General features: G+C 35.7%; 1 protein-coding gene across 1 annotated transcript in view; it reads left to right on the forward strand.

Moving 5' to 3' along the window:
- Positions 1–14,776, forward strand: part of ANO3 (anoctamin 3) — a 385,842-nt gene that overhangs the window by 274,716 nt on the left and 96,350 nt on the right. The window contains exons 7-9 of the mRNA XM_040638905.1: positions 1,255–1,355; positions 8,365–8,409; positions 14,002–14,133. Of these exons, the coding sequence (XP_040494839.1) occupies positions 1,255–1,355; positions 8,365–8,409; positions 14,002–14,133 (278 nt within the window). The remainder of the gene's footprint in view (positions 1–1,254; positions 1,356–8,364; positions 8,410–14,001; positions 14,134–14,776) is intronic.

Here is a 14,776-nt window from a genome sequence, read left to right on the forward strand (position 1 = left end):
CCCATGGTTTTCTAATAATACTGTTTGAAAATATTGGTGATACAAATTTGAAATATTATTCTGGAAAACTTATGAAATTAGCTGCACCTAAAATATAGGGCTTTGTGAATGTACGGATATAAAACTGTACAGTTTAATTATAAAAATGTGATTTTAAATTAAAATGATACATTTCTTCCATAATTTTGAGCTTTTAAGATGGTTATGTTTCTTGAGAAGTTCCATCTAGCTGAAATTTCAATGAACAACACTAACCAAATGGAGTCCAGCTGTGTCTCACCTGGCAGGCATGCTAAGTGGAAGCAAACCACAGTTGTTCCTTTATATATCAGCATCCGTAATCACTTGAAGGATAAGCTCTGTGGAATTCATCGCTAGAATAGTCATGAACATCCTTCTTGCTGTGTGGGCCTCAGATAGTACAAGAACTTGAGAAAATAACTGTTTAGGTTTTAAAAAGAATAGAATATGACCATGAATGATACAAAATGCCAAACTAGTCAATTATTTAGTTACCTGTTTTAGACTGGGCCACACCTAAGAATCCTAATAATTATCTGGTTCAAAAGTGCAGCTGATTCTCTGTTAGTAATATGAACAAAATATTCAGAACTATGGAATCCAATTCTGGGAATTCTGAAGAATTAGAATTTTGTTAAAAGCCCCATAAATAATTTTGATGCACATTTGACTCTGCTTAAAAACCTTTTATGTGGATCAAAGACACTTAAATTCTTATGGACTAGAAGGTTAAAGTAAGTGTGCAAATTTGACAGCTCTGTAAGGTCATGGACTTGTATGATTTATACTCCATTTTTCCCCCCCAGGATTTTCATAAGACCTAGCAGGTAGTAGTTACTCAATAAAATATGCTAGAAGAATAAGTGAATGAATCAATAAATGACTGGTGCCAACTGTCAGTGCTTTCTGTTCCCTCTGAGCAGGATCATGATAAAGTTTCCAACAAGAATAACTTCAGATTCCTAACTGGCTCATGATTTTTCTGATTGGGTATTCTGGATCTTGATAACAATCAATATAAGAAAAGTCATTCTTGTATGCAATGGCATTATTACATTTTTATGAAGGTTTTTCTGTACTAAGATTTTTTATTCATATCAGTCCCCCTTAAATCAGTAACAGTGATTTATGGGGAGACAAGGTAACAGTGTTTTTTCCTTTCAAATCAAATTGTGGCAAAATATCATCAGCTCTGATTCTAAATAATGGTGCCTGCTTTTCTATCCTTTGCAGCCAGCTGTCGCAAACCCTGATATCATGTTTATTAAAATTCATATTCCATGGGACACGCTGTGCAAGTATGCAGAGAGGCTAAATATCAGGATGCCCTTCAGGTACTTTCAAATTTTACTTCATTGGATCTCAACGTTTATTAAGATGAGTCTGTTTTTGTGCAAAACTTTAGAGCAACAAATGCAACTCTTTCTACAGAGCTTTTTCTTCCAAATGTTAGAATATCTTGGACACTTTCTTTTTCCTTCGGATATATTTGTCAAATGTGATAAACCTTATGGTCCCTTGGATGTTTTATATCTTTTCTAGGTGGACTTGCTTAGAGGAAGGGAAAAATGGTTGTTTTCAGAATTTAACTTATAATTTCCAAGATCAGTCTCAGTTCTTATTTCATATGGGTAGGTAAAAACTCTTACTGTTTTTGCGCGGGGCAGGGAGCACCCGTAGCATCCATTTGTAAACAAACACCGTGTTTCTCTTGGTATAGCAGTTAGCAAGAGTCATTCCTTGCAGTTCAACCACATGGTTTCTTAGCTCTGTCCTCAGTAGCAGAGGATACATGGGAATGGGAAGCCGGCTCCATTCAAAGATTTTTCCATTCTTCCTAAAGATTGAATAGACCTGAGTACTAATGATACAACTTTTTATACCTTCCACTTTTTATCTTAAGATAATTTAAAAATGTGTAAAAACATTCCCTGAAGTATTACTTAAAATTGTGGAAAATGGAAATATCTTCTATGTTTGACAGTAAAGGAGTAAATCAGAATACACCCTTTCAATGGATTATAATTCATTTACAGAATGAATGGGTATAGGATTTCTTAAAGATTGTAGCGAAATAGTAAATAATAGAAGTTAAATTTTACATACGTTATGATATGTAATTACTCATACAATGTAATTTCAACAACATAAAATGCATAGAAATGAAGTAGGAAGAAAATATAATATGCTAAAAATGACTCCTCCTGATAGGTGCGATTGTGGGTACCCGTTATTTTATTTGTTTATATCGCAAAATTATCTACTTTTAACAAATTCTAATTTGCGTGATGTAAACACAGGATGCAAAGGAAGTATGACACTCAAGATGATGACCTAGTTTCTGATATCAGGATGAAATTGCTAAAAAATTTCCAAATTAATCTTAACTAATCAGGTGCCCTTATCCACCCTTTGTCCTGTGATTTCACCATTGTTTCTAAAAAGAGTTGTAATTGAATTCATGCACAAGCTAATTTCCTTGTAGATCTAAAAGGAGGAAACCCTTAGAGTCCATCACAAAGTGTCCCATTTCTGTGGGTTTCAGCATTCAGGTTCAGTTCAGACTGAGTCAACATTGTGTCAAAACATCTCATCAGAAAGACTGCATATTGTCCCCCCTAACCTCCTCTGGACTTTATACAAAACAGATGTTTGTCAGAAGTCCGGAAGATTTTGTTCCTTTTGTGCTACACAAGGAAGGATTTGACACAATTTGACCTAGATCCCAGCAAAGGGCTTGTTCTTAAGGCTGCAGCTATACTTTCACTCAGAGAAAGAATAAGTTATGAATACAATGTCACTTAACATGTTTGCTTTACTCCAAGTATTGGATATTCAAAATTCAAAGATTTTTTTTTATCAATTCACTTTCCAAATAGCTTGATTCTGCCATAGTCTACAAGGAAAAAATCTTATGAAGACAATGGCAACAAAATTTACACTGTCAAACTTTTCATCTAGCTCTTTTCACCATCATGTCGGATTTTACTAATTTTTAAAAATTGAAGGTCTGTTTGGAGCACATTGACCTCCTCTCTGTCCTTGCCCTTAGTCTTATCTTTTCAGATAAATTTTGAGAAACTCAGTGATAGAGTAATCAGTACTTTCAAAGCTTTAATTTTTAAAGAATCTATACTGAATTTAATTCCTTTTGTTGCTTTTTCTCAGAAGTTCACTAAAAAACAGTTCCCTTGCCAGATTGTGAGTGTCCTCAGTTGGTATGAATTAGAGTTTAGGTCTCCAGGCTGTGTGCCATGGTGTCCTGACCTACAGTAGCTTTTGAAGATGTTCTCTTCAGAGAGATTTTGTTTTTCTTTTTTAAAATGATGTTCATTTTTTAAAAATTTTCCTGGTACTATTACATTTGAAAGGAGAGTGCTGATACATCTAAAGAAAGAAATATAAAAACCCTGAAATGCATGCAGTTACTATCTCTTCTTGATATTGTGCCAGAAATTTCTTATTTATAATATGTTTTTTATTTTATTTTACTTAAGATTTACTTATTTGAGAGAGAGTGCATGCTCACGAGAGAGAGCACGAGCAAGGGGGGCAGAAGGCAAGGGGGAGAGTGGGAATCTCAAGCAGATTCCCTGTGAGATTCCCCGCTGAGCACAGAGCCTGATGTGGGGCTCAGTCCCAACACCCTGAGATCATGACCCGAGCAGAAACCAAGAGTCAGACATTCAACTGACTGCACCACTCAGGTGCCCCCCTATAGCATGTTTTTTTAAATAGTGTTTACAATTGCTGCATTACTAAAACTGATGGAAAATGCCATTAAATTCTTATGATGTAATAATATAAATATTAGAACTGATATGGAACATTTTCAAAAATGTATCAAAGGGGGGCGCCTGGGTGGCTCAGTCGTTGAGCGTCTGCCTTTGGCTCAGGGTGTGATCCCGGCATTGTGGGATCGAGCCCCACATCGGGCTCCTCCGCTGGGAGCCTGCTTCTTCCTCTCCCACTCCCCCTGCTTGTGTTCCCTCTCTCGCTGGCTGTCTCTATCTCTGTCGAATAAATAAATAAAATCTTAAAAAAAAAAATGTATCAAAGGAATACTACTTCCACAGGTTCTTAAGAGAAAAATATCCTGTGAGCAAATATGTTTCTGAATTTCTGAGTTAAAGAGTAAGTTTATTTACTGTAGGAATTTTTAGAGAAGTGGTTCTCATTCTGCCTTTAGAGTACAATCACCTGGGACACTTAGTAAATATAAGGTTCCTGGAGCCCTCCCTCCCAGAGATTATGGCATACTTCTGTGATATGGCATAATTCTAGAACAGAAGGTATATACATTTTTAATAAGCATCCCACAGGATGCTGATGCAGATGGTAAAGAAATACTGTCTTAGCAATTTTAATATTCTAATAATTCTGACCATGTTTATACATTTCAGGAGTTGATTATACAAAGCACCCTTACCATTTAATGATAGGATTTTTTTTTTATCTTAATATGTAGGTGTTCTTGGGAAAACAGTTTGACAAATACTGGAACACAGAGTTTTCTTGGAACATTTTCCAGATCAATTTAAATAATAGATGTAACATTAACTTCTTAGTAACTAACTTCTCATTTATTTATAAGGCATACATGAAATTTGTCAGAGCCATTGCCTCATAAAAAGAGAATGCTATACAAGCATAAACTAAGTGGCCAAGTGTTTTTATGGTGGCAGATTCAGTTTCCAGTTGTCAACTATTATCGCATTTAAGAACATATATCCTGCCTTACAATAACAAAGAACTTAAACAGGAAAAAAACACATATCTCTTTTTAGGACAAGAGTTTTTGAAAGATTTATGCATGAAAACTTATACATGCTTCGCTATCCCACATATGTATTCAACATTGAAACCTACATGTTATATTTCACAAAGAAAAACTGCAAATTTATTTAAAAATTATTAAAGTTATAACCCTGCCATACAATAAGGAGAAATTATTGTATGAACATGAATCTTGAGCATTTTATCTAAATTCTCTGCTCAAATGTATGTGTAGAATTTTATACATCTAAATTTTCTAGCATTTCCTTTTTTGATTATTATCCCAAAGTAAATATTAGACTTGATGTTTCAAAAACTATCCAAGAAAATTTCCGAGAATGAAAATAGCTCAAATTTTCTTATTTTTCTCCTATCAGCAAGGACCGAGCCTGTGTCTCCCACGTTCCAGAAATACTAAGTCCTGCTCTCATTATTTTTCTTTTGATTCAAAGGTGGTTCCTATTCATTCTTACCCCTTTCCTATTAAAAGAATCAAACATATTTTAAGATGATTCAGTCATCCCCTTGCTTCTCAGTTTGAGTTCCTTAATAGGATTCTTAATCTTCTCCCACAAATATTTTAAACATAGCAGATTGGGAGGGGGGAGATATTTTTAAACCATTAAGAACAATTTTTTTAATCACAGTTGAGATTAAACTTAGATCACTTTTTTATGCAAAGGACACTTCACTCAAAAATAAAATAACAAAGAAACAGATAGGCAGCCCAACATAGGAAATAGGTAAGAGTGGAGCAGTTCTGCCTGACAAGGTGGGGACCCAGGGTTCCACCGATGTGACTGCCCATCTCCCTTGGCCCTGCAGGCATCTCCACATATGACCACATGGCTGTGTGAAACACTGGTTTGGAAACAGTGGTTCCCGTCACGATTTACTTACAGTTTTGAGTGGTTGTTGTAAACCGTGGGAAGGTAGGTAGGTAGATAGATGCTGCCTTGAGTCAAGGTATAAAATAGTAGAATCTTTCAAATGAAAAATTAGGGAAAAAATAAAGAAAGCCCTGTCTATGAACAATATGTAGTTAATAAAGTACAGGGTGGAGGATTGTGGGTAGAAAATGATTTGGTCCTTCAGGATCATTTATGAAGAAGAATTAAGGAAAATTGCAAGTTATCATTGACTTCATGGATTAAAAATACACTTTTATATTGTTGGGGAAAACAAAATCTCCCCCAACCCAGAACACTTCACAGAGGTAGAAGAGAAAGAAAACACGTGTATTATTGACTGAGCATTAAATCACAACGTGATGTACATCACAAGCAGTTCGCTAAGAGATTGCAAAGACAGAGAGAAATCTCACCCTTTAATATAGCCGAACAGATAAGCAATAACCAGTCCTCAAGTAAGAGGACTCGACAGCACTAATTGTCACACAAGGTTCATCCTAGATTTGGCTGATAATTAGAGTGCTGCTTAATTGGGAAAAGTGAGTCTCTTCATTTTTATTTGCTTTTATAATATTAGTGGTCTAAAAGGTGTCTTTATTCATCTTTTGTGACTTTCTTCCTTTGTTTTTCTTTATTGTTCCAAAAACATTTCAAAGATAGAAAAATGTTTATGAGAAATTTCAAACTAGCAGCAATAAAGATAAATGGAGAATAGTGTTTAATCCAAATGTCCCCTTGCTTTTCTAATATTCTTTACTGTGTCTGTGGTTGATAATTATAATTTTTACATCCTCTACATAACACTCCTAGATTGTTTGTGCTAAAAATTATGTTAAACTCATTTCTACATTTGTAGCTTAAAAAAAATAATACCCCGGGGCGCCTGGGTGGCACAACGGTTAAGCGTCTGCCTTCGGCTCAGGGCGTGATTCCGGCGTTATGGGATCGAGCCCCACATCAGGCTCCTCTGCTATGAGCCTGCTTCTTCCTCTCCCACTCCCCCTGCTTGTGTTCCCTCTCTCTCTGGCTGTCTCTATCTCTGTTGAATAAATAAATAAAAATCTTTAAAAAAAAAAAATAATACCCCTTTTAGCAAATGTTTATTAAATGCAAAGTGGTCTCAGGCACTGAAGGAAACAAATACAACCGTAAATTAAACAAAGACTCATTCATCGGAGCACTTACGAATTATCAAACAATGTGCCAAGTATACAGCAGGCATACAAAGTCAAATGAAGTAAAGCTACTATCTTCAAGAGGCCCAAGGTCCTGTAGAAGATAGTCCATGATCAGTTATATAATGATGACTAGATAGTGCAAGACAATCTGTGTGGAGGAAGTTCAGAGAGAAGATGGGTTTATATTCCAATGCGGGTTGAATTATGCATGCACACAAATTTTTGTATATTTGAAAAAATGAAGGGGGGAAAATATTTAAATGAGTTTAGGGTAGACTGGCAAGCCTTGAAATTCCGTATTTGAATTTCGTATTGAGGTATGGCAGGGACAATTGAAAAAAATAGTTTTTATCAATAGAACTAGTGTCTGAAGTGAAATATATGGTAGTTCAGAAAGTTTTCAAGTTTTCTAAGCAGTTCATAACACAGTTAGGACCAAATATCGATTGTCCTCACTCAGCTCTGCTTTCTAGATGCCACAGAAGGAGGAATTAACTGATCCTCTGAAATGGGTTTTATTGGGTGGGGATAAAAAGGCATTTTAGAAGGCCTAGACTAGGAGATTTCTGAGCTCCAAAATGAGGAAATCTTTTAGGAGATGAATTAACCTCTGTCATGAACTTTTAGAGTCTCTAAAATTAGACATGCTACACACGTACTTAAAACACTCAGTGTTTTTCATCCATTGTTTTTCATCCAAAAACCTTAGAGTCAGTGGTAAAACCCCTTGGTTATCTGAGCCTTGTTGGTCATCCCTGCCAGTTCTTTAATCACTATGCTCAACTTGCAATTTATACTCCAGAGATTACTGAAGTAGTTGCAGTTCCCTGAATCTTAAAATACTTGGTGTTGCTCCTGTAACCATTTCATATGCAACACAGATAATACATGCTCTGGGAGTTTTCCTGACTTCTTTCTCCTTCATCTACAATGACTAATTGAGATCCCTTCCTAGGTACTTTGATAGCACTCTCTGTTTTTCCTGCATTATTACAATTTATTATAACTATCACTTGTCTCCTCAACTGTAAAGGAAGCTCTTTGAGGGTAGATGCCCTCTTTTTTTCTATACATTTTTAATGGTTCTACCTTAACAGAGCTTGCAGAATAACTCTTTATTACAAATGTGTTTAGATGGGTAGAAATATAAATGGATGGATGGATGGTTGGATGACTTCATATAAGCAAATGATCTGGTTAATATGCACTGTGTAGCAGAAGACAGACTCAAAAAATGGAATTAAAAATCAAATATTCAAAAGTGATCTATTGATTTATCAAAGTTTTTTGTTATTAGTAACTTAAAGTCTGAAATTAAGACAATGTACATTCAGAATTCTATTATATTGGCTTATTTCATGTCTTTCTTAGGTGTGTTCAAGTTGGAGGGTTAATATACTCAACATGATTGAATGTTGTCATTCATTGGTTTCTCTTTTTTCACATGACTGTCTTCATCTGTTTCTATTATTTTTCAGGAAAAAATGCTACTACACTGACCGGAGGAACAAATCAATGGGCAGGTCAGTGGGTGATGCATAATTTGTTTACAACCGATTTGTCATTTGGAAAAGGAAATAAAAAGAAAACATTCCATTACCCATATCAGTAGTTGTAAATTTTGGGAAGAAAAACTTTGTTGATTTTTTCAAAGATTTCCAAAATGACTTATGCCAAATTTAACAATGTTTAAAATCAGATAATCTCTTTTTTTTCTATTTCTCATTGCCATTCCTGCAATCTTCTTTAAAAAAATAAAATGATTTTATTTATTTATTTGTCAGGGAGAGAGAGCACAAGCAAGGGGAGCAGCAAGCAGAGGGAGGCAGAGCAGGGAGCCTGATGTGGGGCTTGATCCCAGGACCCAGAGATCGTGACCTGAGCCAAAGGCAGCCATTTAATGACTGAGCCACCCAGGCGTCCCTACAATCCTCTTTTGGTATAATGTTGTGACAGGAGGATTTTCATTGCAAGTTAGCATCTTCGGAGATTCTAATTTAAAAAAGAGTTGTAAAATCATGATTGATGGGCAAATGATGACCCACTAGAGTAATAGAAGAACAGACATGGAAGAAACCCCACCATTCAATCGAAATCTCTTCTTTGACAGAGGTGGTCAAGGAGAGACCAGCATCCAGAGTGATGAAGTGGTTTACGAAGGCCACACAGCATCTTTTCAAATCCTAGGCCTACTCTTATTTCACCAGCTGAGCTGCCTGTCTTATCCTAATATTGAAAACAAACTTTTTTTTAAGAGCTTCATCTCAAAACTTCTCTTTACCTACTAGGTAACAGTAGCTATGACAAAAAAATTTGTCAAACCACAACCCTGAGACAGAAGCTCTCCCAACCGAATCACCTTGGCCCTGTTTCACGGAGGAAAATGAGCTTCCATTCAATGGATGCTAAAAACAAAAGGCTTCTTATACTTGGCTGTTTTTCTGCTCATTGCAAAAGAATCAATTAATGAAAGCAAAATACGATAGAGTACAGTCTATTGAATAATGCTGCAGGATGTTACAAGTCAGAATGACACAAAACTAGAGTCATATAGTGTGAACATCAGAACATTTTAGGAAAAGATTCCATAAATCTAGTTCCTTTACCAGAGAAAGCATCTGAATATAATTTAGAACTTTAGGAAAAAATTTCATTTTAGGAGAGGAGAATGTTGGTCTCTCTTAAGCATTAAATTTAAATGTGGTAGGAATAGGTGACAAGAAAAGTAAATAATGGGGGGAAACTTGAAGTTAGAGTGAATATTAAAAGAATCAGTACTTAAAAGTCTCTTAAAAATACTAAAATTATTAGTGACGCTCCTCATCCGGGTCAGATTTTTCTGTTTATCGGGTTAACATGCTCAGATTTAGAATGAACTTTTATCCTTCCCCTTGTGCATATTTGGTCCTGGTCTGTATAGCAAATTTCCAAAATTATTTTTATAAAATAAAGTAAAAATCATTTGAAATTATAATATATGAATTTACAACTGCAGAGGGTTTTGTTTGTTTTTCTCTGCATGTGCCTGTGTCGTGTTTGATGTGTTGATAAGATGTCTCTGGTTAGGTTCAGTGTGCTCTATAGAATTAGTGAGATTTTGCTACTGTGTAATTAGTGGTTTTCTGATAAACAAGCATCTTTCAGAGACTTGTGGAAGGGTAGAATCCTGTATATTAAAATAGCAACACGGGACGCCTGGGTGGCACAGCGGTTAAGTGTCTGTCTTCGGCTCAGGACGTGATCCCGGCGTTATGGGATTGAGCCCCACATCAGGCTCCTCTGCTATGAGCCTGCTTCTTCCTCTCCCACTCCCCCTGCTTGTGTTCCCTCTCTCACTGGCTGTCTCTATCTCTGTCGAATGAATAAATAAATAAAATCTTTAAAAAAATAAAATAAAATAAAATAGCAATAAATTTCTACCTTTTTTATAATAATATTTTTTATTATATTATGTTAGTCACCATACAAATTTCTACCTTATATTACATAATTTGTTTTTAGAGTGCACTTGTGTTTAGAATGCATGATAAACGTGTATATTAAATTCTAAAGAAAACATTTTTTTATTACGTTCAGTTAGCCACTGCAGAGTACATCGTTAGTTTTTGATGTAGTGTTCAGTGATTCATTAGTTGCGTATAACAGTACTCATCACAACACGTGCCCTCCTTAATACCCACCCCCCAACGCCCTCCCCTCTGAAACCCTCAGATTGTTTCCCCGAGTTCATAGTCTCTCAAGGTTCATTTCATTTCCTCCTAAGAAAACATTTTTAATAGTGGAAAAAATGTGAGTTTTTTTCTATTTTTGTCAAACTTAAAAGTAAACTAGAAAAATAAGTACTTTATTATGTGTCATAATATATTTTATTACCTTTTGTGTTTATTATTATTTTCTGTTTAATTTCATGAAATGGAGATTCAGTTATATGTTCCAAATAATTATTAAAATACCTTAAACATTACTACAGCCCACCTTTTTACAATTTACTTATTACAAATAGTTCTCTTTGTTCCTTGACTTTTTGGATCATATGGGAAGGATAGCAAATACAGAGGAAGGGCGTTTATAAAAGTATATGGCATATTAAACTGAGGAAAAAGATCTCATGTTATTTGCTTGAGTTTAGACTTTCACTTAGGGGGATGACTGATTTCAATATTTTTTTTAAACTTTAGAGAAAAACTTTAAGTGTCCCGCCTCCCGTGTGTGTGTGTGTGTGTGTGTGTGTGTGTGTGTGTGTGGTGACCATCATTGTTATAAAATTTTAAAAACCTAATTTGTAGACAATTGGCCAGAGAGAAATGAAAATCAATTATGTGCACTTAGATTTCACTTGTGATTTTCCTTTCTTGAAGTGGGAAAGATGTTTTGTGCTTGGGTATCTTAACCAGTACACGTGAGGTGATGAATAATGTACACGCAATTATCCAGCTTTTGAAGATCACCATTTCTCCTGGCAGGTTGATAGGAAATGGCTGTAGTTGTATTATTGCTGCTATCTTATCATTTGTTTACAAAGCACTTTCACATTCAGTTATCAAAACATCTTCAAAATGACCCTTCAGGGAAGCAGAACAAAGAGTAACTAGTTTTGCAGATCTGGGAGAATAAATGACCATTATCACCACTCTCTACTAACTCCATGCCTCCTCCCCCAGATTTCACAGCTGGTTGGGTAGAGCTGGTGCTCTGACCAAGTTCTTTGGGCCCATTTATCCAGATTTCTTTTCAATTTCCGTAGAATTCTCGGCTTTCCATTGATTTTGGCCAAGGAACTTAAAGCTCCATTAGAAGTCATTTTCATAATATGCCGTGAAATCTTGAATCTGCAAGATGGTCAAGTTGACCAAGATTTGGTAGAGTGTAGGTACTGCATTAGATCATGTTCGGTGACATGTTGGTGAGATTGGTAGTAGTAGACAGAGTAGTAATACTCTCTTTCCTTATTATTATTGCAAACATAATTGAGTGCTTGCTGGGTGCTTAGCACTGTGGATTCAGCCATTACTTATTTAATCCTCAAAATATCCCTTCCTTTAAGAGATGAGAAAATTGGATAAGAATCAAGGAAATTGAGTAATAATCTAGAACGTTGCATCCCGTGATTCAAATCCAGGCCTGACCACCTTTCACTATTAGAATCATTTACTTCTTCATAGAAAGTGTATATGAAAAGTCCACATTATAATACTGTTTATTTCTATAAAAAATGAGTGATGGTCTGAAGGCCCTTTTATTTCATTAATGTTTTTAAAATTCACCTCCGCTTCTTGTATGTTTGTGTGTTGTCAGAGATAGGCCCTGAAGAACTGTAATTCATCAGCATTTCTTAAGCGCGGTCAGAATGTATCCTTTCGTTTGATCCTTCTGGCACCTAGTAACTAGGTAGGACAGATAGAATTACTTCCTCTCTCTAGAGATAAGAACCTAAAGCTCAAAGATTGAAAATGCTTGCCTCAATTTCAATAGCTGGCAAATTCAATCCTGAAAGACTCCTCCTCCACCTCCTACCCCAGTGTGTTCCTCCCTGTGCCAAGTTTAAAAAGCTAGAGTAATTGCTGTATAATTCACTCAGTGATGTATAAATATCTATGCACGAGTTGCTGAATAAGGAGCTACTCTGTGATTTCAGAGGCTTTTGTTATCATGAGAAGAAGCAAAATGAACACCTCAGATATCTCCCATTTATTATTATAGGCTAGAAAGAAATGCTTTGGTCCTTCCAAAACCAAAAGTGACTTGGGATCTGTATGATAACCTACGTGGTAAAGGAAAGGTCCAGACTCTCCATATGCTAAACTTTACATCAGGAATTGATTGTTATTTCAAATTATGCATAGTAATTTTACCAAAATAAACTTGAGTGGAATAATTCCTAAGATACACTATTAGCTACCCCACATTGCTATCCTAAATTTTTTAAAGTTTAAGCTGTGCTGGCCAAACAGATATTAAGATACATTGTGCTTGTCTAAGAATTATCCTATTCTGCTACTTTGATTCTTACTATTGTGGAAGGGGCCAAAAATTGACAAAGATAGAACCTCATAAATAGTGTGTAAATATTGCAGTTTTTTAGAAGTAAACACAATTATTATTGCAGTCACTCAGAATTAGGTTTTCAGAATCAATCTCTGGACTCAGTCTCTTTCTTTTGCTTGTTTTTCCTTGTAAGGTAAATATGGTTCCTGTCAGTATAGATAGGGTAAGAAATGGGTTGTGACTGTAATCTAAAGCTGAGACCAAAGTATCCTGATGTGAGATTTCCTGAAACAGGATCTTAATCATATATCTGGTGTCTGTACTAATCCCAGTACTCAAAGTGCAGCCAGTGGATAGCAGCATGGACAGCGCATAGGAGCTGATTAGAGCCCAGAGTGGAACCTGCTTGGGATTCTTTCCTTCCTTTCCTTCCGCCCCTCCCCTCTTTTAAAAATAAATAAGTAAATCTTCAAAAACATAAAATAAGACACCAACTTACAAATCGCCAGCAAAGTCAAATTTTTTTTTTTTTTTTATGAGTGAGGAAACGGAGGCAAGACGTTTAAATAACATTTGTCAGTTCACGCAGCCACTGTGGTGCCACGCTGCCTTTGAACTCGGTTTTGCTTGACGCCCAAACCCTTGCTGTTTCCAACAGCTGGGGCTCGCAGTTGAATAAGTGTTGTTGAATAAGTGTGTTGTAGACATTTATTTCCTTTTAGTCTCCATTGGTAGAGCCACATGGCTGTAGAGTTTTCAGAGAATCAGAATATCTATCGCTACATATATGGGTATACTTACATACATCTGTGCACTCACAACTTCGATAAGCGTGTCATGCTCCCTTTAATGGTTCTTTCCACCACCATCTTTATGTATGATGATTCCTTAACATTTTCCACCAGATTTTTCTCATAAGGACAACCTAGTTGCACGGAAAGAGTTTAAACAACTGCAAGATTTGGTTTGTTTGGGAATTTATTTCTCTTGTGTGGGAACAGAAGTGCTTGCGTGTGGGTGTGAGTGTGGGTGTGTGTATGTCATTCTGGAACTCTTTTTTTCAGAACGGTATAGAAGGTAGACATGGCTCTGGAATGCAACCTAATCTAGTTCATGTGACTTTGTTGCAGTGTACAAAATTATTTTCGGAGAATAAAAAAATGGATGTCCCAAAACCCAATGGTTCTTGACAAGTCAGCTTTCCCAAACCTGCAAGAGTCAGACTGCTACACTGGCCCCTTCAGCCGTGCACGGATTCACCAGTAAGTTCATGTTTCTTTTTCCTACCACCTGACTTGGTACCTTTCATTATCTAGGAGTTATTGATAGAATAAAAATACCTTGGAGCAGTTCCATTTTTTGCCAAATAAGTCAGAGAATGTATCACTTCATTAAAATGTTTTTTGCACTGAATTTATGAACAGTACTCAGTGAGCATTATTAATTCCTTATCAGCTGATTTAGAGACATTCAAGAAGTGAATAATTAATTGTAAAGTCATGGGCTGATAGTCCAGGTCCCAATTCTTTCAAAATAATTACAATGGTGGTAAGTTACCCAGTTAAAGTAACAATAATGATAATACTAACAGAGTTGCTATTAAATAACATGATTGAATAATGGATTGTTCCAATTAATAAATGATTATATGTAATTACATTTAATTAATATGTATTTATTAGTTTAATACACTTTAGTCTAATTGTATTCAACTAGGGTAAATGAGACATTTTTTAGGAATTTGTTGCATAACCATCTATCCGTCTACATACTAACATATCTGTCTCTATTCTTTTATTCATTCGACTAGTCTTTATTGAGTTTCTACATAATACAGATTGAGGATAATGACACAGTCCCTGTCTTTACAGATGTTGAAAGGCAGGGTGAAACTAATGAATTAAA

Source organism: Ursus maritimus, unplaced genomic scaffold (genome assembly GCF_017311325.1).
Source record: "Ursus maritimus isolate PB19 unplaced genomic scaffold, ASM1731132v1 scaffold_23, whole genome shotgun sequence".
NCBI lineage: Eukaryota > Metazoa > Chordata > Mammalia > Carnivora > Ursidae > Ursus > Ursus maritimus.